General features: G+C 34.8%; 1 protein-coding gene across 1 annotated transcript in view; it reads right to left on the reverse strand.

Annotated features, from left to right (window-relative positions):
• ARAP2 (ArfGAP with RhoGAP domain, ankyrin repeat and PH domain 2) overlaps window positions 1–27,831 on the reverse strand; it is a 134,883-nt gene that overhangs the window by 23,444 nt on the left and 83,608 nt on the right. The window contains exons 19-26 of the mRNA XM_074903800.1: window positions 26,581–26,744; window positions 24,381–24,593; window positions 22,151–22,256; window positions 20,109–20,256; window positions 19,176–19,244; window positions 9,543–9,617; window positions 8,334–8,451; window positions 3,684–3,812 (exon numbers count right to left, since the gene is read on the reverse strand). Of these exons, the coding sequence (XP_074759901.1) occupies window positions 3,684–3,812; window positions 8,334–8,451; window positions 9,543–9,617; window positions 19,176–19,244; window positions 20,109–20,256; window positions 22,151–22,256; window positions 24,381–24,593; window positions 26,581–26,744 (1,022 nt within the window). The remainder of the gene's footprint in view (window positions 1–3,683; window positions 3,813–8,333; window positions 8,452–9,542; window positions 9,618–19,175; window positions 19,245–20,108; window positions 20,257–22,150; window positions 22,257–24,380; window positions 24,594–26,580; window positions 26,745–27,831) is intronic.

A 27,831-nucleotide genomic window follows, 5' to 3' on the forward strand; every position in this document is an offset into this window, starting at 1 on the left:
AAATCAGAAGTAACTTGGATTGCCTCAGGTTCAAATATACATGCACAGTTAAAAAAAAGCGCTAATATATATTTCCTGTTTGCCAATAAGAATATTTATTTCATGTTCAGAACAGACTATGTATCCTCATCCACACAATCACAAGATTTTTTTTTAACGATACCAAATGAGAGGTGCAGGATACTTCCATGTCTCTGGATTTCAAATATCTGCATATAGCTCTTGATATGACAAAAACTCATTCCAAACTTCACAGCATTCCTATCATAGCAAATCTATCAAACACCTGACACTTACAAAGGTCTTAGAAAAGCCTGAAGGAGTAAAAATAATAACCCTGTAAATTGATGACAGTCTATAATCTTTATGAGCCAGTATTTCATAAAGTAAATCTAAAATAATCTGGATGTGTCCTAATAAGAATTATTTTTCAGATACAAACTTTACAGAACATGCAAAACTTTCTAGAAGTTAACAGCTGATAGGAACTAGAAGCACTCAATCCATTCAGGATTGATCCACCTATGGTTTAGAAGTCTGCATTTCAAAGAGTATCTCTGAATAATAGCCCCTGTTCTCAGAAATCAATACTTCCCACTCAAGTTATACAACTCTTTACTGGTAAAATTTTAAGGACCTAGATATACACACACTTTGTAGTGAATCTATTCTCTCATGTTTTTCTAACAAATAAAACTTACATCTGGGAAATTTTCAGGTAAGGAGAAGAAAAAGACTCTTGAAATAGAACTAAGCTATACTGAGTATCTCTTATGACAAAATATAAACACATACCTTGCCCTTCTGAACAGCACCTGAATGAGTACTCCTGCAACAAGCATGAAAAGCTATGGAATAAATTGCCAAGAAAGAATAACTAAAGATCTGGATGAAAGTGGAAAACTCTCAAAGAATTTAGTGGAACATATCAATACAAATATACTAACACTTTCTTTCCTTGAAAAGTTGATTTCTATACAAAATATACAGCTAGAGCTCAATACAATGTTTGATACTATACAACATGAGAAATTAAAGTGGACAAAATGAGAATAATAATTATGAAAAAGGAGAATGTACTATGTGTCATATGTACATGAGGAAAGTTGCACTGACAGGGAAGACAGTGATAAGTTGTCAAGATGAAATGAACCTAACAGAGTTGCTCCTTTAGGCTCACTATTGAACCAACATTATTTCAAACACCATTAAAGTCTCTGGAAGGTAAAAGGAGAAAAGTACAGAGGACACAAAGCTCTGAGGTAATATTAATAGAAAAAAGGTCAGGAATATCATAGTTTAGTCTGTAAGATTCTAACATAAATCAGAGAACCAAGGGAAATTAATGAAATTTTGTTATAAACATAGTATGATCACAGTCCTATTAATTTTACTGCAAAAGAGGAGGACATCTATCTACCAAGTTAAAATCTGTTAAAAAACATACTTCAGATAGTAGTGGATGGACATCTGGCCTCAGCCCTACTACTCAGCGAGGAGGAATTAACCACAGAGCGTAAAAGACTGAAACGTTAATGTCTCCCCTTCTTCCTTCAATCCAGCAGTTATTTCTTGTGCACTCCGAGATGGAGAGCCACAGCATAACCACAACTGCTGCTTCCTCTAGACACTGAGAGCATTCCTTTCCCAATGACCTCATCCTATATATTTTCTGAGTCTGACACTATCTAGGGATGGAAGTACAACATTTATCTAAAAAATCCCACAGATTTTTGTCCTGAAATAGCTGCCTACTTGTTTTAACGGTGTGTACAGAGCAAAATTAGAAATAGAAACAATAAACATGTAGATTCCTGCAACTACAAAATGTGGATGAATGGTGCAGACTTTCTATGCATCTTTGCCTACATTTAATATATACACTGCTTGGCTGAAGCTAGTGAACTTGCTCCTCCAGTATGCATAATGTTTCAGAGTAAATTTACAAGCTAAAAGTAGACTCAAAAACTCTAACAAGATGAAATTACTACAGAACTGTGTTTATTTTAAATGTTATTTTAATATAACAAGATCCAGTTAGAAAAGGTAATGTTTTAGAAATCACAGTATGTTCACCATGTAAAAGTTCCTTAAAATGGCAATTCCACTCTCAAGAAAAGATTTTGTAATACATGAGAGATTACTCTGCCATGTGGTTTGCAGAGATCAGCACTGTAAATCTGCAATATGGCAGAGATTTTTCCCTCCAAACCACTAAGAAAACCAATATAACTTACTAAGTTTTTAATTATTTTAACAACAACAACAAAAAAAAGCCAGTAAATGTAAACATTCAGTCAAAGGCCGGTATATCTAGACTAAGGTCAAACTGAATAGAATTGATGCAAACAATTACTGTGATGGGTTGGTAGAACAAATGGATGTAGAAATTAGGAGACAAGAAGGAGGGCAAACAGCAGATCTTCCCTTTAAGTAGTATTGCATTTTGTAAACTGACACTAGTCTGTGTTTCTCATAGCAGTGGTTCACACAGTCCTTATGACTCATTCCCTTTTCTGATTATACCTCAGCACATACTGAGATGATGGGAGTTCATATTTCAAGCTTTTAATGAAGTAAGCTATTTCTTTCTGTTCACTACCTGCTATGCAATGTTTAGAGGTAATGAAACTCAAACATAAAAGTCATGAATAGCACACTTGTTGAGGTTGGTTCATATGTGTGGAATATGCTTTTTCAGGAATAAAAGATGATAAGAGAGGCTATTACTTTCAGACGACTAAGAAAATAGAATAACTTCTTGAAATCAAGACAGAAGAGATATAGAGATGGAGAGATTAATAACTCTGTGTATGGGGAAGAGAGAAAAGAAAATACTCTGTATTGAATAAGTCAGTAGATAAAATCAGATGGTCATTAAACCAGGCATCATGTGTCACCATCACACGTTTTACAGCATATAGGATTTCAGCTGCTTGAAAACAGGGTTGTAATTTTTCAACATGTTTAACTTCTAAACTCCTGCTTCCCTCAAAACAAATACTACATATTATTACACAGGAGACTTAAATCCAGGTATTATGTAAGAAAAACCAAAATAGGACTGGAATAGCTTGTAAATCATATTCTTCCACTATTGAGCTATATTTAAAGTGTCAGATCTAAATTCTTCATCCTTTTTAAAGATCACATACTCTCTAAGTCATTCAGTTGCTTGAGTTTATCATTAAAATTAGCTTTGTAGTCTGGAGTCACTGGGTTACATAATAGAAATTATTAGTAGTACATAACATACTTATATAATTATATAAAAATTATATGTTTTATATATAATGTAATCATTATAAGCTATATGTATATATAGTCCATGGAGAGATGGTATATTGTGATGTATATATGTGGATGGATTGTGTAGAACTGCATTATGAATAAAAGAGTAGTCTCAAGCTTCACAGCAGAAGTTCACAAACTGTGAACCAAATGCAGAGTTTCTGTATACTTTTACATTCAAATGGGAGAGCTTATAGTTTGTAGAAACAAGAACATCCATAATGTCTATGTTTAAAAGGAAGTCAGCACAACCGTCAGTAAATCAGTAACTTTTATATAGTAATTCAGTAATTCAGACATTCTGGGACACTTTGCCCCAGTGAAACAGCTATAAAAGAGTTGACATCCTCCTGTCCCACATGAAATATCCAAGTTTTAAAAAAGATACGTACCACTGTAGAATTTTATCATGTCTGCTGTTAGAAATCTCTTTATTATCAGATATGCAGTGCCAGGTTCTGGCAGTGAACTCCAGTGAAGAACTTGTTCCAGTATATTTTCTGTATAATGCAGAGGACGTTCTAAAATGTCAGAGGAAAAAACCAAAACCCAATGTTGAAATTAAAAAAAGAAAAACAAAACCAAGGTTGCAGACCTTTAGAAGTTACACATGTCTATACACAACAAAGTGTATATATATAAATAAAGTGTCTCACTTTGAGCTATAGAAGAAAAACAGTGTTTTCAAAATAAGACAATTAGGCACTTCATTGACTTTCTGCAGCAACACCTTTGTTGGCAGGGCCTGTACAGGTAATGAATATCAAATTAAACAAGCAGTGGTTAAATGTTGCGGGACTCTTGTATTTAGTTATGAATATTTTCTTATGTAAAGACACTAAGACACTGCTTTCAAACTAAAAACACAAGTTAGGAACTATCACAGGACATACCTAAAAGGAGACCTGCAGCTATACTGGGCCTCACTGGCCTAAGCTCAATACAAAATGCATCACCATAGCTACCAATTGTCTGCAATCAAAAACCAAATAATTTGGAGCAGTTACAGTAAAAAAATGAACCCCAGTGTAGACTATATTGTCTGTTAACGATCAAAGCAGACTGAGACAGACTCTTGGTTTCATTACATTCCTTTTACTAGAAAGGAAAAATATGTGGTCTTACTAGGTCTTCCCACTGTTGCTGTGGTCAGGGAATTTCCAGACTTGCACTTTTATATTCCAACCTCATACAAAGAGTACAGCAAGATTAAAATACCAACCGATGAAGTCATGACTAGACTGTATGTGTGCACTTCAGCACTTCAGTTGCTTAAACATACATTTGTTCATAGGTATCATCCCTCCTAAAAGAGAAACACTAAGGCCCTTTCACAGGACTGAAAAACTTCAGTAATAAGAAAGTTCAGGCGGTCCTCCATACAAAAATATTTCATATACCAAATGAAAGTAGGGAAGAATTTGCAAATAGTCCCTAATCTGCATTACCACATCCAGCAGAAATCAGTGTGATATGTACTGCAACACAGCCTGAGGTATCATTCAAGGCAACACTAATGTGCAGGGAGGGAGACCATACAGTCCCCCTCTCTATTAATCCTTCCTCCACATACACAACACCCACCTGAAGGCTTTCACCTGCTCAGCAGTAAACACCTGCTATAATTCATGAAAGCATAAAAAACCTTAACGATGGCTTTGTGAGCTACAACTTAAGAGCAGTAGACCCAAGTATCATTTTACCTCCAAGGAAAGATTTTTCCAAAAGTTCTGAGTTTCCATTTGCATACTAATTTAGGCCTTGAAAAGAGCTGGGTACAGCTCCTGGAAAGTCACACCTGTGACACTGTCATGTTGGGTCAGGCAGTCTAACCCTGTGTCTCTTGAGTACTGAAGGGAGAAGCATGCCACCACAATCTCATTTTTCATATCTGCTAGGGTAGATGAATATGAAATGTCAACAGCTGCTTTGGGACTGTCCAGCAGTACATTCTAGCAGAACGTATTTTCCCAAGCACCAGAGCTTCAGAAAGCGGCAGCCACAAATAATACACTTAAGTGACAGAAATAACTATCACTGTTTTGGGATGCAAAAAACCTTACCTACCTGTAAACTTGTTATACCACTTATATAAAGATTTTATTATTCAGACATGACAACAAAGCAGCCTAACGAAAATACCATTCTGTAGACAGAAGTTCAATCCCATTTCTTCTGGCCCTTTCGTTTTAAATTGTCAAACTTTTAAAGTTTCTTTGCAATTTTTGGGAAACTGTGGACTCTGATGTGATAAAAGTTAAAACAACTTGCTGCCTTATTAGAAGAGAGAAAAGCCCATTTTAAGGAGAAGAACTTTACAAATCAAAGGCAGGAAACACTAGCAAATCACCACATCTTCCTAGAACACCAGCACTCCCAGAGTAAACACCTACTGTTTTATTTATAGTTACATTTAAGACCATCTGTCATCATGGATTACACGGTACATAAATCATCACGCTGAAATGCATTAGCTATTTTACTGGCAACACACCTCAATTACAAAGTATCCATCAGGCACAAATTACCAAAAAAAAAAATATACACCCTATTTTGTAAAAGCATATGGTATTGAACATTCTGCACTAGGCTAGATAAAATTATCAATTATTTCAACTTTTCCATATGCAAATAATTTAGTTGACTTTTAATATTGCAATTTTAGTATTTTGAACAGCAAGCAGTCAAAACATATGTCCAATTACCCTTTTACTTAGGTCATCATATGCTGGTAAATATCCCAAACCAGTCATTTTCATCTTAAACAACATTAACCATCGGGAGAAAATTACTTTTTAGAAAATATAAGATTCTAATTTTCTTCCCTTCTCAGGGTTCGTTTTCAGGGCAGTGTATCTTAAAAAGTAAAATAACTCTCATAAAACTTCAGGATTCAGTGTAACAAACAGAATACCAACACACACTGGACAGGAACCAGACTGCGGCAGGAATACAAGCAGAAAATTAATTTCTGTCAGAAAGACACTGTGATCATTAATGTACATGTGAAACAAATAAGCAAACTTTGTTTCTGTCATGACATGTCAGAATCTCAATTTACTTGTAAATGCCTTAGAGTACATAATGTTCAATGGTGTTTGTTAAATGATGTTAGTAAGATCAACTTGCAGCAGCAAAGACTCAAGTAGGTTTTTTTAGTTTTTCAGTGTCACATTTGGGCCAAAGACTGCACAGGACTATTTTTCTCTGTTGTTTTCTCTGTGTTTCAGCCTTTTGAAAATCTGCTATTCAGCCATAGCACCACAGGAGTCTTCCTGAGTAAGTGTCTCTTACTACATGTGTTATTTTAATTTTTCAACATTATTAATTCAGATCACTTGATCTGATGCACAGATTCTTCCAGAAAGGGGTCCATGAAGGAGACATTTCATCAACACAGTCTCTACTCACTAGCCAGGTGAGAAATTAGGACCTTACCTAGTTTGCTTTTTGCTTGCTTGGTTTAGTTTTATAGCACTGGTATGCCATTTCTACTTGCATTGTAAACTCATTTCAATAGGATACACTCTAATCCCTTGCCAATATTTATTGTCCTATACAGGACCTGTAGTGTCTCACTCTAAGCTTAACCTTGCTGATCTTCCATAGTCATTAGCTCAGATAACATTTCTAGCCCACGCTAAAATGCTACTTGTTGCACTGAAACATCTCAAGAAGTTGCTGTGAGGTCTATCTTTTTTATTCACTTTTATGTTCTCTTGGCCATTATCTAGTTTAGTTTTCATTTGCCTGTAAGTGCTATATATCAAATTTAGGAAAATAAAATTCCCTCTTCAAAGTTTTCCATACTCAGTCAAAACAAACAGTTATCAGGACTCTTCTAAAGACAATGGATGCTAGCATTCTTTGTCATCTGACACCCACATCTATGAATCTGGAAATTAATTCTGTTACAACTCTACATAGCTTCACCAGAAGACTGCAAGATGCAAAGAGGGATCAGGATCATTTATTTTAAGACAAATGGAAGAATGTATTTCCATTCTCATTACTGATGACATCAAGGTCAAGACTGAGTATATCAGGAATATTAGTAAATCTGAAGAGATTACTGTAAGCATACCTAAAAATCAAATAAAACAGAAATATTCAAACAATCTTGGAACATTTAGGAATCTTAGTTTTCTCCATTTTTTATTTTTTATTTTCTTAACTTGAAAATAGTATCTTCACTACAGAAATTAGTCTGCAGTCCACTTCTGTAACACGAAAATAGCAAGAGCAGCAATTTACTATAAAGTGCAAATAGATGTTGCTTTTTACTGAAAGCATATTTCTGTCCCCCATGTATTCTTCAAAAATCAGATTACATTAGTGAGGATTCATCAAACTACAATGTTTTAATTTTAAGAATCTCTATTACTTTATGTTATTTTAAGTATTTCTGTTAATAACAGGCAAGCTCCAGCATACATAAAGCACTCCCAATGTTACAACCTCTTTACATTTTATGAATATTGTGACCATGTGACGTTTGCTCTTGCTGGCAGGAGAACCATGTTTAAAACATGTTTCAAGACTCTGATGGATATGCCATAATGCCACTTGCCATAAACACACTTTATGCTTCTTTTTTCATCTACACACATGAAATAGTTGACTAAATAGTAAAAAAAGATCCTTCCCCTACATATTACATGTATTTTATAATTTCATCTTCTGAAAAACATTATTCTTTATAAAATCAACTGCAGACATTCTAATGAAAATAAATTTCTTCTTTTAAACTTATTGGTAAGACCTACTTTTCTATAGCTGATAACTAACGAACTGCAAAGCAGAGTAATATAAAGAACATTTTTCAGCCCCCAATTTATAAGGATATTAAAACAATTCATCAGATTATTTCTGGCAAAGTGTAGAAAGAAATCATGCAGATGTCTCAGTAACCAAATGTAAAACAATGGCATGAAGGCTAAATTTGTTTTGTAACTATTTAACTAAGCTTTTGATTATGTTAAGTATTGAAAAATAAAAATAATAAAGTTTGATTAACATGCATGAATTTAAGTTTCACTTACCTAGTTCTCCATTTTCAAGTACTTCAAAAGCAGTCCAGATATCATCTTTGTCAGGAATAATATTTTTGATTCCTAAAACATCACTAGTTAGTTCTTCTGCTTCCATCAAAGGTGATACCTGAAATACAAACTGAGTCAGTTTATAACATATTACAATTACTGATCTCTGACTTATTTGTTCAAAATCTTTCTCCCTGTAATTGACTTTAAAAAAACCCACAAAGCCCCCCAGCATCATTTATCACTCCAGCATGCTTTCCTTATTTTGTTCCATGAAATCAAAGTTAGAATTTTTAGCTGACTGATAATGTTAACTTGAATTTCCTTTTCTCTACCCTTGAAAAATTAGGTGAAAAAAATGCATCTTCTTATTTTATGGGTATATGGTATAGGAAGGTAAATATTACAGAAGTACCATTTTTTTATCTTAGCAATGCATATTCCCATTTTTATTCCTATAAATCATGTCTTATGTACATAGATGTATGAGTATCTATGTATACCACATACCACATATATGTACAAACACAAGTGTTTGAGAATCATATGCTGAACAGAACAAAAAGGAAACAGATACAGAGAGGTATAACATTTTTTAAAAAAGAGAAAAAGAATTTCCCTAAATTTTCTAGCTCCTTAACAATATCTGTCCTCTGCCATTACAGAAATGAATTTCTTTTCCTCAGCATCCAAATAACAGAGCACTAGTACATAGAGATCAGTGTGTTTAAAATACACTATTGGATACAACGCTGAAAAATCTCAATTATAAGTAAGTAACAAGCTCTGGTTTCTTAGCACTCAAGAAAAGCAGACAGCCACTGGCAAAAAGAGAAATCAGGAGTAAGGTCATTTAAATGGCCTTGTAATATTAAATAAAACCAGCGTTCACTATCTACTTGTTAATGTTCTTGTGTCTTGCACCCACAGAGCTGTGAGAATTTATACCACTGTATAGTGCAGTAAAACTAAAGGAAGACATCTCCCCTTTATAACTGTATCATAACATTCTCCTTGAAAATGCATAATACTCAGTCTTTACAAAATTTAGGCAACGCAGCAATTTAAAAAATAAATATTTAAAATAGATATATTTAGGTATAAACTCATACCTTCACTATGTAATTACATAAAAACACGTATGAAAATAAATTTGGTATTCATGAGAAAGTGATTAGTATAAACACTGTATCACTGTTATACACAAACCCTGATTATAATACTACAGTCTGGCTCCTTTCTTTCCACATAAACTTCAATAAGCAAATCTCCAGCCTGGGAAACCTAAAACAGAACAATTAAAAAATATAATTAGATTGTCTTTAAAAAAATAATTTAAATATCCTTTTAAATAGGGAAAGTATAATTACTATCTAGAACCTACTGAACTCAAACTTCTTTTTCCACCCACTTGTCTACAAAAATAGTCCAAATGTTGACGCTAGTGGGAAAACCTGCATTAAATTCATTTTTATTTGATAGTTTAAGAAGAAAAACACCCTATTCACAGATTCAGGAGGAAAATCCAAACCCCGACTAAATCCAACAAAATCGTACCAGACAAAAAGAACACACTTTACAAATACACATTCAAGAGCAGGAAAACTAGGGGAGACATGAAATAAGTAGAAATTTTAAATTTATATTTAAGACTGCAAAGTCTAAGACATGAATATACCTTAGTATCTTAAACTGCCAGAACTGTAACTCTGATTTAGAGATTAGCCAGGCTCACTTCAGAGCCAAAACAGATTAATAGTTTTTAAAACCATGAAAATGGATGACAGAAACCGCAAACTAAAATGAGTTAAAAACAAGGGGAAAAATTACAAACAACAGAATATTTCAGTCATATAGCCATAGCACATGTCCAAATAATCAAAGTTCACTACTACGAAGGCTACATTTATAATCATTAATCACAATGAAAACCTGTCATGACATATTTAAAAAGGGAATCAAAACAAATGCTCTTAATATCAACCTCCTAATATAGCTCTTGAAATTTGTTGGTGATGTCTAAACTTTATGTACAATGCTGACATGGAATAATTAGATGATAAAGCAAATGTATGACATAATATGTAATAGTTTAATATACTCAATACCAACACACCTAATTTAAGAGTGTCTAATGATATGTAACTTACAAAGAAATCGGAAAGTTGGTAAATCCAACATTTGATGATCAAGGAGAAAAGTCTGATTCATGAGAAAGAATTTAATATTTTCCATTGTTAGTAGGTTTGCTCATCTATGGCAATAAAATAATGTTCATGGATGAGAAATTACTTTATTTTTCTACAGTCTCACATTTTGCCTGCTCTAATTTCCTTGAAGTATAGTCAAAAGATCATAATTCATTCCAGTACCAAAAATATTTTCTAAACTAAATACATGGTAATGATCAGAGTATAGGAAGAAAAAATAAGGCAGAAAAACTGGACCTTTCAGGAGGTGTACCCTTTTACTAATGAGCCAATATAAAGAATAAATAATTAAATTAACATTAACAATTCGTGTCTTAATTTTGAGAACAGTATTCATAGTGATGCTACTTATTTATATATTACTACAAACAAAGGGAGAGCTTAAGAGAAGTAAAAAAACTGTATCATATACAGAGTAAGACATGGAGAAAATGATAGAAACAGGCAAGCTTTGGGATATATTTTGACTAATTTACAGAAGCTAAAACTACATTTCTACAGAAAAATAAATGGCAGCACTCAATTTTAAAGAACATTAACATTCTGAAAAATGGTGACTTTAAAGTTAGTTTAGCCTCTGAGAATAGAAAACTAATGGAAACATTTGTGAGGAAAAACATTACAAAGCTACTTTGAAGAAAGCTGCTTAATTATAGTGGCACTGACTCAAAAAAGCTCATTTAGTTGTAAAATTTGCTTTTCAGATGATATTACAGAAAAAGGTTGGAAATAAGAATGAAGCTGACATTTGATTTCCACTGGGCTCATATAAACAACCGTATGGAGAGAAAATGTGATGTAAATTACAGCAGCAAACAGAAACAGCTGGCATAAGTATATGGTGGACAGAAAATGAAGAGCAGCTAATGAAGTGCCACCTGGAACGGAACTTCAGTGACATTTCAGACATGAGAGCTTCCAGGCCTTCAGCAGAAATTTGGTTCAGATGTTCTCCTCTGAACACTCTGCCTCCCTAGCCTGGAGATAATACTAGTATAGCAACCTGTATATTCAAATGTATTAAGTACCCACATCACTGATTTTCCCACAAATGTGCGTATGTTTTGGTGCAATAATGACAGATTATCAGGTGTTAAATGGAAAGGATTTTTACACACAATTCTTAATTGTAGATGCTTGAGGCCTGAGTTGCCCATCACCCATGCTGTTACATCACTTGGACTGCATCATGTCATCGGCCCTAACAGTCACTGGAAGTCCATCCAAAAAAGTTCCCAAAGAGCTACCTCTGCTGCATGAGCCTGAAGTCCAATCTGCATGCTACATAGTCTGCATATGCAAGTCTTCCATATCCATGGTCTTGCAAACTGCTTACAGGCTGAATGGTTGTAGCTACTGACAGAGGGAGTAGAGCAGCTGAAAATGAGTATGTTTCAGCATACCCCTTTTTTCATTGAGATAATGAAAGATACCAAGTTAAAGCTAGACCATTCCATCTAATCACTGTTTCTATTCTGAAAATGTGTATTCTATTTCATGTCTGTACTGGCAAATACAGCTCATGACAATTGGCTGGAGTCTGGCTATTCTTTATATAGTGTTAATGAAAGCATCAAATGCTAAATTTGGACTTAACAAGAGCAATTTAAAAGAAGTTTATATGTCCAAGCCTCATAAAATATAGTGTAGGCATACATATAATCTAGTCTTCCAAAATTGTGAGTAATATGCACTTTATACTCATGACAGAAGTTATAAATGTAAAATATAACAAAGGGGAAGGTCAACCTTTTTCAAAAGCGCTTATTGTTAGTCCAGGTCTGGCTCTAATGTATTCCCCCAGCAAAAACTACTGACAACACTATGCATAGTTAGGGAAATGTTGAATTCTCCTAGAGACTTCTGGTGGCTCTTTTTTTCAGGAAATGTCATACAGAGTAAATATACCAATGATTTGCTAAGATCCAAAACCATTTTCTAACTCAAACTCTGCATTTCATGATGTCTTCAGATACAATACTGACAGAGATTAATTAATAAAATCCAGCAGCACAGGTACTATCGTTTTTATTACAGGTTGCAAAAACATGTACTGAGTATTAAGAATTCATGTTTTCCAAGTAGGAAAACTAGAATCACTTCAGATACACAATTTTAAAACACCGCAGTGACCAAGTTTGTTCTAGGAATTTTGCATTATTTATTTCCTTGATATGGAGAAGAACATCAACGACAGCTTTAAGTTGACATCATTGTACTGTTTGGGAAACAGGGAAGTTGATAATTCTCTACACTATTTTCCATTTTATGCCATTCACATCTATATTAAAGAATAAAGCCATAAAACAATGTACACAATTTACAGTGCAAATCCATTTTGCCCACACAATACAAATAATATATTATAAAATATCTGATTAGGTCTTAAGAGTAAAGTATTTCTAAAAGAGAGTGAAAAAGGTGGTACTTTACTAGAATAATTTTTCATTAATAATCCTTTTCACATTCAAGCATACAGATATTTTTGATATATTTTTCCTTTGTTTATGTAACTGTTCATATGGAAATCCAAAGTGTTTGGTCACATAATGTCTTGAGCAATGCAAAGAGAGACTAAACAGATTTTTCTGTTTAATTTCACAATAGCAATCCTCAAAACAATCACTTATGCACATGGGTACCCAATGAATTAGCCTTTTCTATTAAAACATTCTTGGTACCTAAAGTTTCCTTTCTTACTTAAGACTGGTGCCATCTTGGTAAAGCTGAGGAGCTCAATCTGTCTAATTAAACTTATCCAGGATACACTCTGAGCAATCTCACTGCCCAGTTATTTGAATATCACTAAATCCAATTATTTAAATTCATATTTCTAAGATAAGGCCAAAACAGATAGGCTCTAAAATATTCCAGGTGATTGTAAAGTTCTGGAAGGATTGTGAAGGGGTGGAAAAAGATACAAAGGAACTAATACACTCCACTGTAGCTAAAAGGCTGTACCATGCTGTAACCACACAAGGTTACTCAAGACAAGGAAAAAATGCATTCAGGTGAGACCTTACCTTGCTCAAGGAAGTATTTAGCCTCCTCATTCCTCATCTGCACATTAAAATGGAAGAAAATGCTCAAATTCTCCTTTCGAAAGTACCTTAAGATGATGGTTTGGGTCTGTGAATCAGCATCTGCCACACGTATGTTCAGGCATGCAAGAGAGGCTCCTTCCTTCAGCATCCCAGCCACTTGGCTACGTCAGAATTCTTCCTATGCAGCATGCTGACTGTTAAGACTCCAAGTCTCCCTTCACTACTCATTTCACAAGCAACTTAAGTGCTTAATCTGGGACAGAACAGTACATCTGGGATCCAAGAGCCTGGAACTAAGTTCTTAAAACAGAAATACTGCTTCTTACATGACACAGTGCCTGAGTTTGTACCATGATAAACCTAACAGCACAGGTCTGGAAAGAACGAGGGCACACTCTAGTCAGGCCTCTACCCTGAGCAACTGGGGTCCCAAGATCACAGAATGAGCCAGGGAGTGCTTCTGCACCTCAGGTAGGGTTAGCTCTTTTGCACCCAAAACTTGTGGATTTTCACAACTCTTTGTGGTATGCAAACACAAGACCTCTAGCCAGTTAAAAAAAACAAACAAAAACCCACAACAAAAAAAACAAACAATGGAAATCATAGCTGTAGTCTAGAAATGATCTGAGAAAGCACTTAATGAATACAGCAAAAATTTACAGATAAACCCAAGTGATAACATGACTAAGTAAAATTTATTATCAGTGACATGTCATACCTAGGAGACTCAGAAGGCAGACTCCATAATCCAGCTGAGACTCTCTCATACATCAGATAGTTATTTACCACATTCTTTGGAGAACTTCTTTTCCCCATGGGATGGGAAAAAAAAAGATTTTCAAATGTATACATTTAAATACAATTCCTGATAGATTTCTTTTTAGCCCTTTCTCTTTCTTTAAACTGAGGTAGGATGTGCCATTTTCTTCAATTTTCTAAGTTCTGCTTGTACAAACATTCTCTCTGTAACTAAAAGTAGTCATTTCTAGTAATGTGTTAAAAATTAATGAGAACAAATTTGACAGTTGCATACCACCTAATAAAATGAGGAGCCCTTTCACTGCTGCCTTACAAATTTTAAGTACTATAAAGCACTGCAAATCATCCCTTTCTATTTATGAGGCCTGGATGGATGAGCAAAATGCTCCTGACTGAACTCAGATGTACAAATGAAGCATAGAAGAGATGGAAGCAGGGGCAGGTGACCCACGAAAAGCACAGAACTACTGTCCCATTGTGCAGAGATGAGGTTAGAAACACCAAGGCTGACCCCAAATTGAAGCTTGCAAGTGATGCAAAGGGCAACAAGAAAAGATTCTACAAGTACATAAACAGCAAAGGGCATACTAGGGAAAACACGGTCCCGCTACTGAACCGGGCAGGGGATCAGGTGACAAATTACACAGAAGAGACCAAGGTACTTAATGCCTTTTTTGCTTCAGTCTTTACTGATAAGATTGACCTTCAGGAATCCCAGGGCCCTGAAACCAGAGGGAAGGTCTGCAGCAAGGAAGATTACCCTCAGCGGAGGAGGACCAAACTGAGAAGCACTTCAAGAAACTAGATGTAAATAAGTCCATGGGGCCTAAGAAGTAGGACCCATAAGTGCTAAGGAATCTCATTGATGTCACTGTAAAGTCACTTATCTTTGAAGAGCCATGACGCCTAGGAGAGGTTCCTAAAGACTGGAAGAGCAAAAGTATCAATCCCATCTTCAAGAAGGGCAAGAAGGAAGATTTGGGAAGCTACAGGCTGGTCAATCTCACCTCAGTCCCTGGGAAGATGATGGAGAAAATCCTCCTGGAAAGCATTTTCAAACACATTAATCAGAAAAAGGTGATTGGGATTAGTCAGAATGGATTTACGAAGGGGATATTGTGCTTAACTAAACTGATAGTTGCCTATGATGAGAATACTAGTGTATGAAAGGATAGCAGCAGATGTTGTTTTCAGTAGTCTTTGACAGTGTGTCCCATAACATCATCATCAACAAGCTGACAAAGTACAGGTCAGATAAACAGACTGTAAATGTGGATTGAAAACTGGCTGAAGAGCCAGGAGACCATTAGTCTTCATCAATAACCTGGATAATGAGACAGATCACATCCTCAAGTTTGCAAATGGGGCTAAACTGGGAGAGTGGCTGATTCATTCAGAAGGACCTTGACAGACTGGGGAACTGGGCAGAAAGGAACCTCATGAAGTTCAACAAGGGTAAATTCAAGTCTTGCACCTTGGGAGGAGTAATCCCAGATATCAGTACAAACTGGGGGATGACCACCTGGAAAGCAGCTTTGCCAAGAAGGACCCTGATGTCCTAGAATACAACAAGCTGATCATGAGTCAACAATATGCCCTCACAGAAAAGCATGCCAACAGCCTCCTGAGCTACATTAGGCAAAGCACTGCCAGCAGGTTGAGAGAGGTGATTCTCCCTGCTATTCAGCACTGGTGAGGCCACACCTGAAATACTGTGTCCAGTAGTGGCCTCCTCAGTACAAGAAGGATATGGAACTACTGGAGACAGTCCAGTGAAGAATCACCAAGATGATAAAGGGACTACAGCATCTTTCATATATGAAGAGGCTGAAAGAGCTGAGACTGTTCTGCCTGGAGAAGAGAAGGCTTGGGGGGAATCTTATCAACTTGTACAAATATGCAATGGGAAGGAATGAAGAAAACGGAGATACTCTTCTCAGTGACATGACAAGAGGTAATTGGCACAAATTTAAACCACACAAAATTCAATCTGAACACAAGAAAACAATAATTATACTGTGAGGGTGGGCAAACACTGGAAGAAGTTGCCCAGAGATCCTTGGAGATATTCAAAATCTGACAGGACACAGCCCCAGGCAATCTAAGAGGTCATGCTTGAGCAGCAGTGTAATAAGACTAGATGATCTTGAGAGGCTCTTCCAATCTGGACAACTGGAATAAAACTGCATCTGGGAAAGTTCCAACGGGACATAAGGAAAAAGGTACTTCACCAAGAGGGTGGTTGCTCACTGAAGCAGGCTCCCCAGGCAAGCTGTCACAGCACCAAGCCTATCAGAGTTCAAAAAGTGTCTGGATGATGCTCTTAGTTGTATGGTTTAGTTTTAGGTAGTCCTGCTAGGAGCAGAGAGTTGGGACTGGATGATCCTTATGTGTCCCTTCCAACTTGAGGTATTCTGTGATTCTATGATAAATCTGTGATTAGGTAGCAGATTTTGTTACATTTTTAAGGTCAAAGTATATACTATATACTATAGTATAGTATACTATATAGTATATACTATATATATATATAGTATATACTATATTACCATATTATATATATGGTGTATATATATATATGGTATATATATATATATGGTGTATATATATATTATTATATATATAATATATATTATATATAATATAGTATATACTGTATTACCATATTATTATTTATTATATACTATATTAAGATATTACTATTTTTTGTAAAGAATTTAAAATTTAGCCACACATGTTATGAGAATCAGTCCAGAGTTTACTCACACAGTATGTGTAACCGTCAATTCAGAAGGCTGACTATTAATGCTAGAGACTTTGCTGAGACCAAAATAAGAACAGTTAAAATACTGGTTCAATCTTTCTACAACTCCACCTCTCAACAACCTAGATTGGTTGAGGAAACCAAGTCCACACAGGCCCAATTATTCATGAAGGTTACAATTTGATTATAAGCTTTAAAATTTGGAAGACTAGTTTTTCAGGTGCTGGAAACTTTTAAATAAATAACTTACCAATTTTAGAAAGCCTAGACTTTTATTTTAAAAAATGAAAAGCAAGTCTCTCTCTCTTTCTCAAAAGTCAGTCTTATAAATATAATACACCTCATAAAGGTGATTTTGCAGTGGTATCTGGGGTGCAAAAAGTACAGAACAAAACCACTTTATTTCAGTCTTCACAGCTTCAGTTTTAGACAAACCCACCTAGTCAGCAGCTGCTACTATATTATTCAATTCATCAACAGCCTTCCAGTTTCCTTTCTACTTTTTTTTCTCCCTATCTAATAAAAATGTCTCCACTATCTCTTTCCTACTAATGAAACTCCTCCTTAATTTTTTCAGAAGATATTACAAACATTTAAACATTACAGCTTCCCAGAGTTGCTTGGAAAATGTTAATAGTGTAACAAACTTTTTTTTGGTTCTAATACCATAGAAAAGAATGTATTTTAAAGTCTATGCATTTTCACACTCTTAGGATTGAATAATCTCAATAAAGTCCGTTTCATGGATTCCAGAATTAATAAATTCCATTTAAGATACTTCAACCCCTACCTTGCAGAATTCTCATAGGGATATCAAATTTGGGGGGAGGGGGAGTGTGCCATTACTGAGGCACATGCTTCCATTCTGCAAGAGAGACACTAGAAGCAAACCTTAAATTGTTTCCCAGGGACCAAAAGGAGGAAATAGGCATTCTCCATTCTCTGTGCACATTTGCAGTAAGTTATGTTTGTCAGTAAGCTTTATGCCATCTGACCCAGACAATAAGGGAATATGAGACAAAAATAAGACTCCAAATAGCAATTCATAGAACACGTAATTTCAATATGTATTTGCAAGACCCTGTACTCTTAATGATGGCTTACAAGGTACCACAAAACTGTGGCTGGAATGGGGAAGGCAGTCAAGAGACAGAGTATTATAGATTTTTTTCTGCTAGCTTTCTATTAGTTCTTAAAGCCCTATAAGCTCCAAAATCACTGAGAGTTTCTTCTCCACTACTTTAGATTTATGAAAAAGCTTTTAAGCTCCCTATGTTTCCTTTTGCCTCTCTTAATTCAACCACCTTGGTAGTGTTATGAAACTTACCAATTTTTTCTTCTATTAGGACTGTACACAAATACCATTCAGACAGTGAAACATGCCATCACGTCCCTGTTTCTTACCACTCTGAGGTTATTCAAAAGTTGTTCCAGGCAAGACTGGAACTCAAGATGGTAATAAGTGGCATAAGTTCTCCCATTTTTTTATACTGTATCCCAAAATTCAGTTTGACTGTTAGTATGTGTCTGAAGCTTCCCCAAATAATATTTGTGCTTTGGGGTTCTAGAAATGGTCACAAAACAGGATGCAGCTAAAGATTCAGGTGCTTTAAATTCAAAGGGATGGTAAAACTCTAATGAAGAGAGACCATGTATACCCAAAGCTCATGAAATAATAGAAATATTAATATACACATGAAGATATTTAATATGCAAGTTTAAAACTTAAAAAAGACAGGTCACCACTTTCACACTTGCAAATGTTGAACATTTTCTTCTAGTACAATTTATGAACCATAGTAAAAGCATGTAACAACCTGTAAGTTATCCCTGTGCTCAGGACGAAAATGTAATGCCACAGTATGCTTTACACAGAACTGTTTTGTTTTATAAGTTTATGTCTCCTCTTTTATTTTATTTTATTTCCCTCAGCTCTGTAGTTAACAACACTGGTCACAATACAAACTTAGAAATTTACATTTAGAAATCTAGGTGTAAAAACCTGTAAACAATAAAACAGACTTTGTTAAAATTGTTTTCATACCAGTTGATATTTGCCACTTACCTGAGTGTCTCTCCACCTGGTAATAAAGCTGTTCTCTATATCCATTTGTTTGACCTGATCTTCATTTATCTGTTTAAAACAGATCATCTTTAATCTATTAATAAATATAAGGGAGCTTGTATAAAAATTACAACATAAACTAGCAAACACTAAATTAATATAATAGACTAAAACAAATACAAACATAGAGGAATGCTTTCATCTAACACTAGCAAAAAATTAATAATAATGTAACGATAACAAATATTGTTACAATTAACAATACTGTTAATCATGTTCTTAAAGAAGTAGCTATACAAAATATCCTATCAGTCAGAAAGAGCACTTCATTGATGGGATTTATTATAAACTTTACCAAATAATATTAGAACGAGGACTCCATGAAAAACTGCCAAACATGCATACTGTACCATTTATAGTGGCACAGTAAACTCTACACCAAAAAGGCTAGTAAGAGTTGCTGCTAGTATAATAGTATCTTTTCCATACAGTTGGATTTAATGTTCTTTCTATGCCTAAGGAACCAAATGCTTTCTCTAGTCTTTATTGTAACCACAGCTCAGAGACTAAGAACACAGATTTCTTCCATGTTTCAGTTTTGATCAGGCCCATAAAATTTGAATAGAAGTATTCTTTTTAATAGCCATGATCTTAAAATTCTCTTAAAATTGGTATGCTGGTGTCAGCAAGAAGAACACGCACCATTGTGGAAAACAGTAGCTCACAGCAAACCTATAAATACACTTTCCTACACAAGCTAAGATAGCTGGGAAATAAAATTTAAAGCAAAGAACAATGTTCACTGAATTAGAGTTCAAAAGCCCTGCAAATCCTTAGACAGTGTAATAGGAAGATCGTCTTTAAGAATATTTCTATACTTCAGCATGTCTAACAGCTGAGTAATTAGGACATTTTTATATAAAAGATACCTACATCAAAAAGTTGCACATAATTTTTAATTAGATCTTCAATTACATTGACTTCTTCACTAGTTTGGCCTTTAGTTTGAAATAAGCATGAGGAAAACACCATAGCTAGATTGTGAGGGTTCATATGATTGATTTCAGAACACTTCTGCACCCTGTTGAATGAAAAATAAACATATTTAGAAGGTTTGATTGTTCCTTTAATTGTCTGAGGTTCCTCTACAAAATATGGAGTGCATTTCAAAAGGAATAACTGCATTAAACGCAATGAAAAATCTAATATTGTTAGTTCTTTTTTTATATTTATCTCTTTATATTATCTCACATCTCATTACAGAAATGAAAAGTTATACTTTCTATCTGCATCTCTAGTGATATCAAAATTATTTAGAATAGAATAAAACAGTATAGAATAGTTCAGTTGGAAGGGACGTACAATGATCATCTAGTCTGACTGCCTGATCACTTAAGGTCTGACCAAATGTTAAAGAATGTTATTAAGGGCACTGTCCAAATGCCTCTTAAAACATTGACAGGCTTGGGGCACTGACTACCTCTCTAGGAAGCCAGTTCCAGTGTTTGACTGCCCACTCGGTAAAGAAGTGTTTCCTCATGTTCAGTTGAACCTCCCCTGACTCAGCTTTGACCCATTCCCACGTGTCCTATCACTGGATCTCAGGGAGAAGAGCTCAGCACCTCCCTCTCCACTTCCCCTCCTCAGGAAGCTGTTCAGAGCAATGAGGTCACCCCTCAGCCTCCTTTTCTCCAAATTAGACAAACCCGAAGTTCTTAGCCAGTCCTCATAGGACATTCCTTCCAGCCCTTTCACCAGGTTTGTTGCCCTCCTCTGGATGCATTCAAGGACCTTCACAATCATCTTAAATTGTGGGGCCAAGAACTGCACACAGTACTCAAGTGAGGCTGTATCAAACACTAACATAGCTTCACTGCTTCACTATATTATGTGATATAAGTATATCCTACAAACGTATTATCTAAAATCAAACAAAATGTGTAAAGAAATGAGATCCTTCTTAGTTTCTATACTTTCTATACTTGTGATAAAGTTTTCATGTCAGTTCTGTTGTTTACATAACGTGCCCTCTTTTAGAAGCAAACACTTTAAAGTATCACAGAATTTTGGCTGTTAAACACATAAATTCAAACTACTTTCGGAACATATATAACAGCATATTAATATATCTGAACTAGATATGCTTAGAAATACCATTAAATGCAATACTTTTATAATCTTTATCCAAATAATGGCACCAAACAGTTTAATAAACATATAAATGGTTTTTAAAGGACACCTGCTATGTACCTGACTATGTAATATAATTTCTGAACACAATACCCTGTAAAGAAAATGTTCTATGCATTCTCTACCCACTACAATTTACCAGGAATTTAATTTCACTTGTTCAATAGACAATGTAACATAGGCCATTAATATTTAACCATGACACTACAAAATCATCGAAGTTACACCATTTTATATATTTGCTGCTGTTTATCTAGGAATAAGACATGACCTTTTTTGCTTAAACAAGTTCATATTTTGGATATTCTCTACTGCCACTTCAGTTGCAAAATGAAGCACTGAGGAAAACCAGAAAGGGTAGCTAATTCACAAAGTTATTATGTGTAATACAGATTGTGAAGAAGGACATTTTCCCAGAAAAAAGATCTCTTAATTTCAAGAATGACTTGCAACAATGCCCTGGAAGACTAGCAGACTGGGACAGAATGAGTTCATATAAAGAATCTACATCAAAAATTACCCTACTTGTACACATACACGAGCAGCCATCTCTCTGTGTAAGGCTGTTTCAACCCATTAATATTTATAGTTAGCTATTCCTAAAAATAAAATCAAAGAAAAAACACACTATAAATTAAAAGGAATCAAATATAATTAATCATCACAACTAGGTAAGCTTTTGATGCTTACTAGTTAATGAAACAAGTCACATTTCATTTATGGTAGAGTTATACTAAGAAAACATTACAAGAATTTCTCTGCTACTGTGTGTCATTTGCATTGACCTGTAAAGATGTTCAATTAAAGCAGCCAAAGTTGCCCTATTGACTGGTGGAAGCGTCCGAATAAAAGCTCCATACTTCCTCACACGTTCCTTTTCATTCTGGGTATCTGTCGGAAAATAATAATCACTGAATATTAATAACAATGCATACTAAAAACCAAGAGCAGTTCTTATTAACTATATTGGCATCATCTAGTCATTTAAAATTAACAATTTACCCAATCAACCTCTTCTTCATAAAGGCAATACTGACAATCTACTGTTAACAGAGTCTCTTATTGTACACCAGTTCAGGGAAAAAGTATCAGCAATAAAGTGGGCCAGTTCTATATTCAAGCACCATTTGCTACAGTTTAAGGCTAAATCCCAGGACAGTAATAGCTTTTCCTCTCAAGGGATATTTAATCTGTAGTTTGTGCCTTCACATGTGTGAGTGCATCTGTGTATGCACAAGTGCAAATGCACATCTAAGAGTTCTTAGAGATGAGAAAAGACCTTTTCATCTTTTTTGATTTTTATTGTAAAAGTGTTTCAAGGCCCAAAGTTTAAAGATCCAGCTATGTAAGACTAATAAAAGGAGAGGAATGGGGAAGGGATGGTGAATAAGTTGTGCAAAACTACATAGCTGACGAGTGGAAAGTTACATAGCTGAACAGTGGCAGAGCTGATGATAGGAATTCCAGTCTTGGGAATTATAGTATCTGAGACACAGTCACAGCTCTCTACCTTCAAGTTAAGTCTGTCTCCCTGTACTGCATAGATACTACAGAGCATAATCGTGCTCATGATATGAGCAAAATTAATGTAAATTTTATTTATTTCTCTCATCTCTCCGGGGGGTTGCTAGCACTCTCCACTAACTACTGCATTATATTTTGAGTTCTTTAGTAATTGGAAGAAAAAATAAACAAACAAACAGAAAAAAAAAAAAAAGTTTAAAGGCCTTCTACTCTTTCTTTCTCTGTGTTTCAGTCCTCCCACAAGTACCTTCAGTGTCACTTAACTGTAACAGGACAGGATTCTCTGCTGTAAAGCTGAAGCAGAACTTTAACGCCATGTACCAATCAGGAAGTTAAATCACTATAACACTATCATGCGCTTTCATAAAAGAGCTAACTTAAAACTAAACTGCTACAGATACAACTTTATGATGAGACTAATGATAAGTGAATGAATTCTTAATATTCTTCTAATTTGTTCAAATTAAGGTTAAAGTAAAAATATTCATACTTGAATTTCCCAAATTTCTAGAGGTTCTATATTAAAGCAATCTCCATATGTTTGAATTTTATAAAAATCAGAGAGAAATACACTTTTCGTAATTTTTTTAAGACAAATCTTGCCACACAGTAAATAGTCCTATATGATTTCAGAAATTAATGTTCTATCTTTGCTTTTGCTATGCACCTCTGTTATTGCTACACATCATCTGCAATTTTGGGAGGGAAATACTGCAATATAGAAACAAACAGAAACACAGCTGTTTTCTAAGAACTCTATAAAAATCATGACAATTTATGTAATGAGTAACTAATTAAAGTATTGGTAATTTCACGGTTCTGTTTCCAGCCATACAAAGACACACATCCTCACATTTTAAATACATCACAAGTTACAGTCTGGGTTAAAGTTACATTTTCTTTCAAATTAGATTAATATTTCTAAGGAAACAAAAAGCAAGTAACAGTTGTTAATAAGTTTACATTGTTAATATACATGTGTGTGAATGTTCATAAAGGATATTTGAAGAATTTTAGCAGCAAGACTTTCATTTAACTATCATGCAGATGATAGCATCAACGTTTTGCCACTTCTGAAGTAAACTTCTACATATGGTCAAAAGATAGAGTACACACTTTTTTCCTACTCTAAAGTTTGTCTACTTATGGAATTCTACCATCAGTGCTTCCAGAAAGTATTAAACATCACTTCTTACCTTGGCTGATCCAACTATGACACAGTGCAATATTGGTCTACTGTTTACAAATGTATTGTCAGGGAAACATTGCTATTTTTTATTATTATTCTGTTTCATTTAAAGTCAAATCAACTCTAATTAATGTAAGTCTATTGTAGTCAAGCTCTGAACATTTTTTTCCTCACTAAACTTGTTCTGGTGATTATCAAATAACATAGGCTGACACTTGGCAAGCAATTAACAAGCCCCTCAAAATTCATACTGAAAATGCACATACAACCTTTCTAGTGTTGAGTGTTATCGAATACATTACCTAATGCAGAGATCCAGAATGGATAAAGTTCTTTAGTGAGAAGCGCATCATCTATTTGAGAAAGAAAACTCTTTAATACATCAGTCACATCTTCAAGCTGATGTTTTCCTGCTCTTAGTTTAACACTCCTTGCATCTTTTTTGAAGCTTTCCAGCAGTTCAGCCACACTGGAAGAATCGCCATTCTTAAGGTAGATCTGCTTGCTACCTAACCCTGTTACAGAAATACAGGACAGAAAAATAAGTAAAGGTAAAATCAAGTATTTTTTAAAAAAATTCCAAATATTACTACATGAAAAGAATATCTGGCTGTCAAACACACTGTATTTCCTACTAAAACCTCTCTGACCTTCTGCTCATACTCACTTTGTTAGTAAACACTGTCAAGTCTGCTTACACCCAACCAGACCTCTTTGCAAAAATACACATCACAATTTAAGCAAGTCTAGGATCACAATTTCAGGAATACTTTACAGGCAATTCAAATCCCCAGATCTCTTCAGGATTTCCTAAAACAAATTTCAAAAGGCACAGTGAAGTAAAGAACTTTTGATGACTGGTGGTGCATTACACTTAAAACACAGCTGCTTTCATGAGCAAAACTCCCACTATTTTATTACCCTATTGATCAACTCAACTTAGGACTCAGTTAACTATTATTGTATTAATCTAACCGGGAAATTTCACTCTTAAAAGCCTCAAGATTAGTAGAAAGTATTGCTTTTTTCTGATTTTTCTCACATTTAGGAAGATATCAGGCACTCACTATTCTTATATTTAACAACTAAAACCACCAAAGCCCAAGGTGAACTTAAAAGAAAATTCATAGTCTAAAACACACTGAAGACTACCTTCAATTACTGCATATGAGAGTAGCCTAAACATTTATTAAAAAAAAAAAAACAAACCACCAACTTGTGGAAGTCTGGCATAGATGTGCAATCTCGCTCTTTCTCTTTGTAGAGGCATTTCCCACATTGCCCACATTTCTTGAAAGAGAATCATATTTTATACAAAACCCTGCTTTTCTTATATACCTGTGAAATTAAGTACTCTGTCAAAACCTGTGAAATCATGTCTTATATTCTTGCAATTTACCTTTCCTATAATGCCCACAAGTGCTACCATTTGATACTGCCTTTTCTGTTGTTACTGTCAGGAACAGCTGTGGGACCCAATAGTGTCTACAGAAGCTTTACCATGATGACACAAAAACATATATGCATACAAATAATTCCTTCAGCTTTCAGATGAGTATTTTAACATCCAGTAATGCTGATCCTAAAAACTTATTTTTCAATAAAGATCTAACATTTAAAAACATTAGGAGATTTAATTTTAATTTAGAACACACATGAGCAATTGTTCTGAGTGGCAGACAAGATCACCCTGTTTTAACAACATTTCAGTACATGAAACAGTGTAAACTATATTTAGAATAATTCCTATTACTAATGATCAAAAAATAATCTAGCATAAACATTTTTGTTTGTTTGTTTTAAGCAATAGTTGTAATCCAGACACAAGTATTTAAATAACACAGTGTTGCCATATTCAAAAGTTATTTAGTTAAACTTATATCACTGAAATACATATTAAGCTCTCTCATACTGACAGAGATTACAGACACATCTATTCTGAAGACAGATTTGTACAGGGTTGATCTGTGAATCTGCAGTAGTAAAAAGGACACAGACATCATCTGCATCTGATCTAATGCTATGGAAAGTTATGCTGGCAAAATTTACTTAAATGGCAACTGACTATACATCCTTAGCCTATTATGCTGAAAAAAGAAATCAGCCTTAAGATTGAGCTGGGTTCCACAGTTAAATCAGTTTCACAGAAGATATGCTGACCGGTCCAGGCCACAGCCTTTCCTGGTTCACATAGCTTGTTTTCAGGGCTGAGGTGTTCTGCACTGAGACACTGGACCCCAAGGCTGAGCTACATCAGGCAAACAAGTCAATTTTTAAAATAGGAAGGTGTCTATAAAGGGTATTTCTCAAGTTGTATTTCCCCAAACTGCCTATTCTCAGATGCATGGTAGCATACTTCATAATCGCTTCAGAGTGGAGAGGCTAACGAGGGGTATTGTTTTACTTTACATAATACATAAACTCATTCAATAAGATCTGACAGTGTGGGGGCTTAGATATTATATGAATGATCTTAGGTTGGATAAAATCCACTATACTTACCATACTGTGTAACAAATGCTATACAGCTGTCCACTATAATAGGAACATCATTTTTGCTGAGCTGCTGATCTTGTAATGCATTACCATCTGTACCTGCTGCTTTTTCAATTGCAGCATACCAGACCATGAAATCCAGCTTCGTATGGCCATGGATGTATAGCGTTCTGAAAAGTATAAAAATATTTTGAATGCAGGAAAGAAATATAAAAGTGATGTTATTGTACTACAGCAACATAGCAGATGTCTGGAAAAAAAAAAAAAAAAAAAAAAAAACCAAAAAACACAAAACTACTTAGAATAAGACATCAAGGCACCTTCCACCACATAAAGCTGTGGTGGTAGCCATTTGTTACGGCATATATATTTTTTTTTTTTTCCCCCCAACTACATTTGTACCTGCACTCTCATAATAAATGGAAGAAGATCCACAAACACTGTCACAGGCCTTTGAAATGACCTGACCAACATTTCAAATACTCTTCTTTGCTCTTGCTCCTATATCGTGCATTCATAAATCCAAGTCCACAGTTAAGCAGGAAACAGAGAATGAGAGACAACCTTCAATATGGAAAAGGCTTTCCTTCTCTATTCCCCACCACTTCCCACTTCTGTAGAGGAGCTGAAACATATTGAACTTCCCTCCTACACATGTATCAAAATGATCACCTCAGGAAATCACAGAGCTAAGCAAAATGTATGGTAAAACTAAGAGTTGAGGTAAAGTAAGTTAAAGCAACACTTTAATTACCTGTTCATCTCAAAGCATGGCCCTGTCCTGGTGTTATTATTTAAACATGCTGAAATCATCTCCTTTGTTTACCCTGACAGGCAGGTTTTTCAAGAGACAGTGCCAAAACTGAAAAGTTTAAGAGTGTATGTCCACCCGTATGCATGTATGTAACAAACTGGTTTAAGTGTTAAAAGAGCAAACAAACTTTCTACATACATACTCTTTGTTTCCCACTAAAGAAATGTAAGGGATTCATTTTCTTTAATGACAACTGCTAATTAGGAAAAGTTAAAATGTTCTATTGAACTTCTATGAAAATACTTTCATCCAAATATAAACAAACATTAATTTTGATTATTTAGAAAAAACCATTTTATATGATGATGGAATAATCACTTTTTTTTTTAATAACATCTTTCAATTTTGCTTTTATAAACATTTCCTTTCTAGTATTCGTATCTTGATAGGAAGTGAGGATGCAAGTTACACACACAGACCCAGGATCTGAAGTATTCTCAGGA

The sequence above is a fragment of the Athene noctua genome, chromosome 4, assembly GCF_965140245.1.
Source record: "Athene noctua chromosome 4, bAthNoc1.hap1.1, whole genome shotgun sequence".
Lineage (NCBI taxonomy): Eukaryota > Metazoa > Chordata > Aves > Strigiformes > Strigidae > Athene > Athene noctua.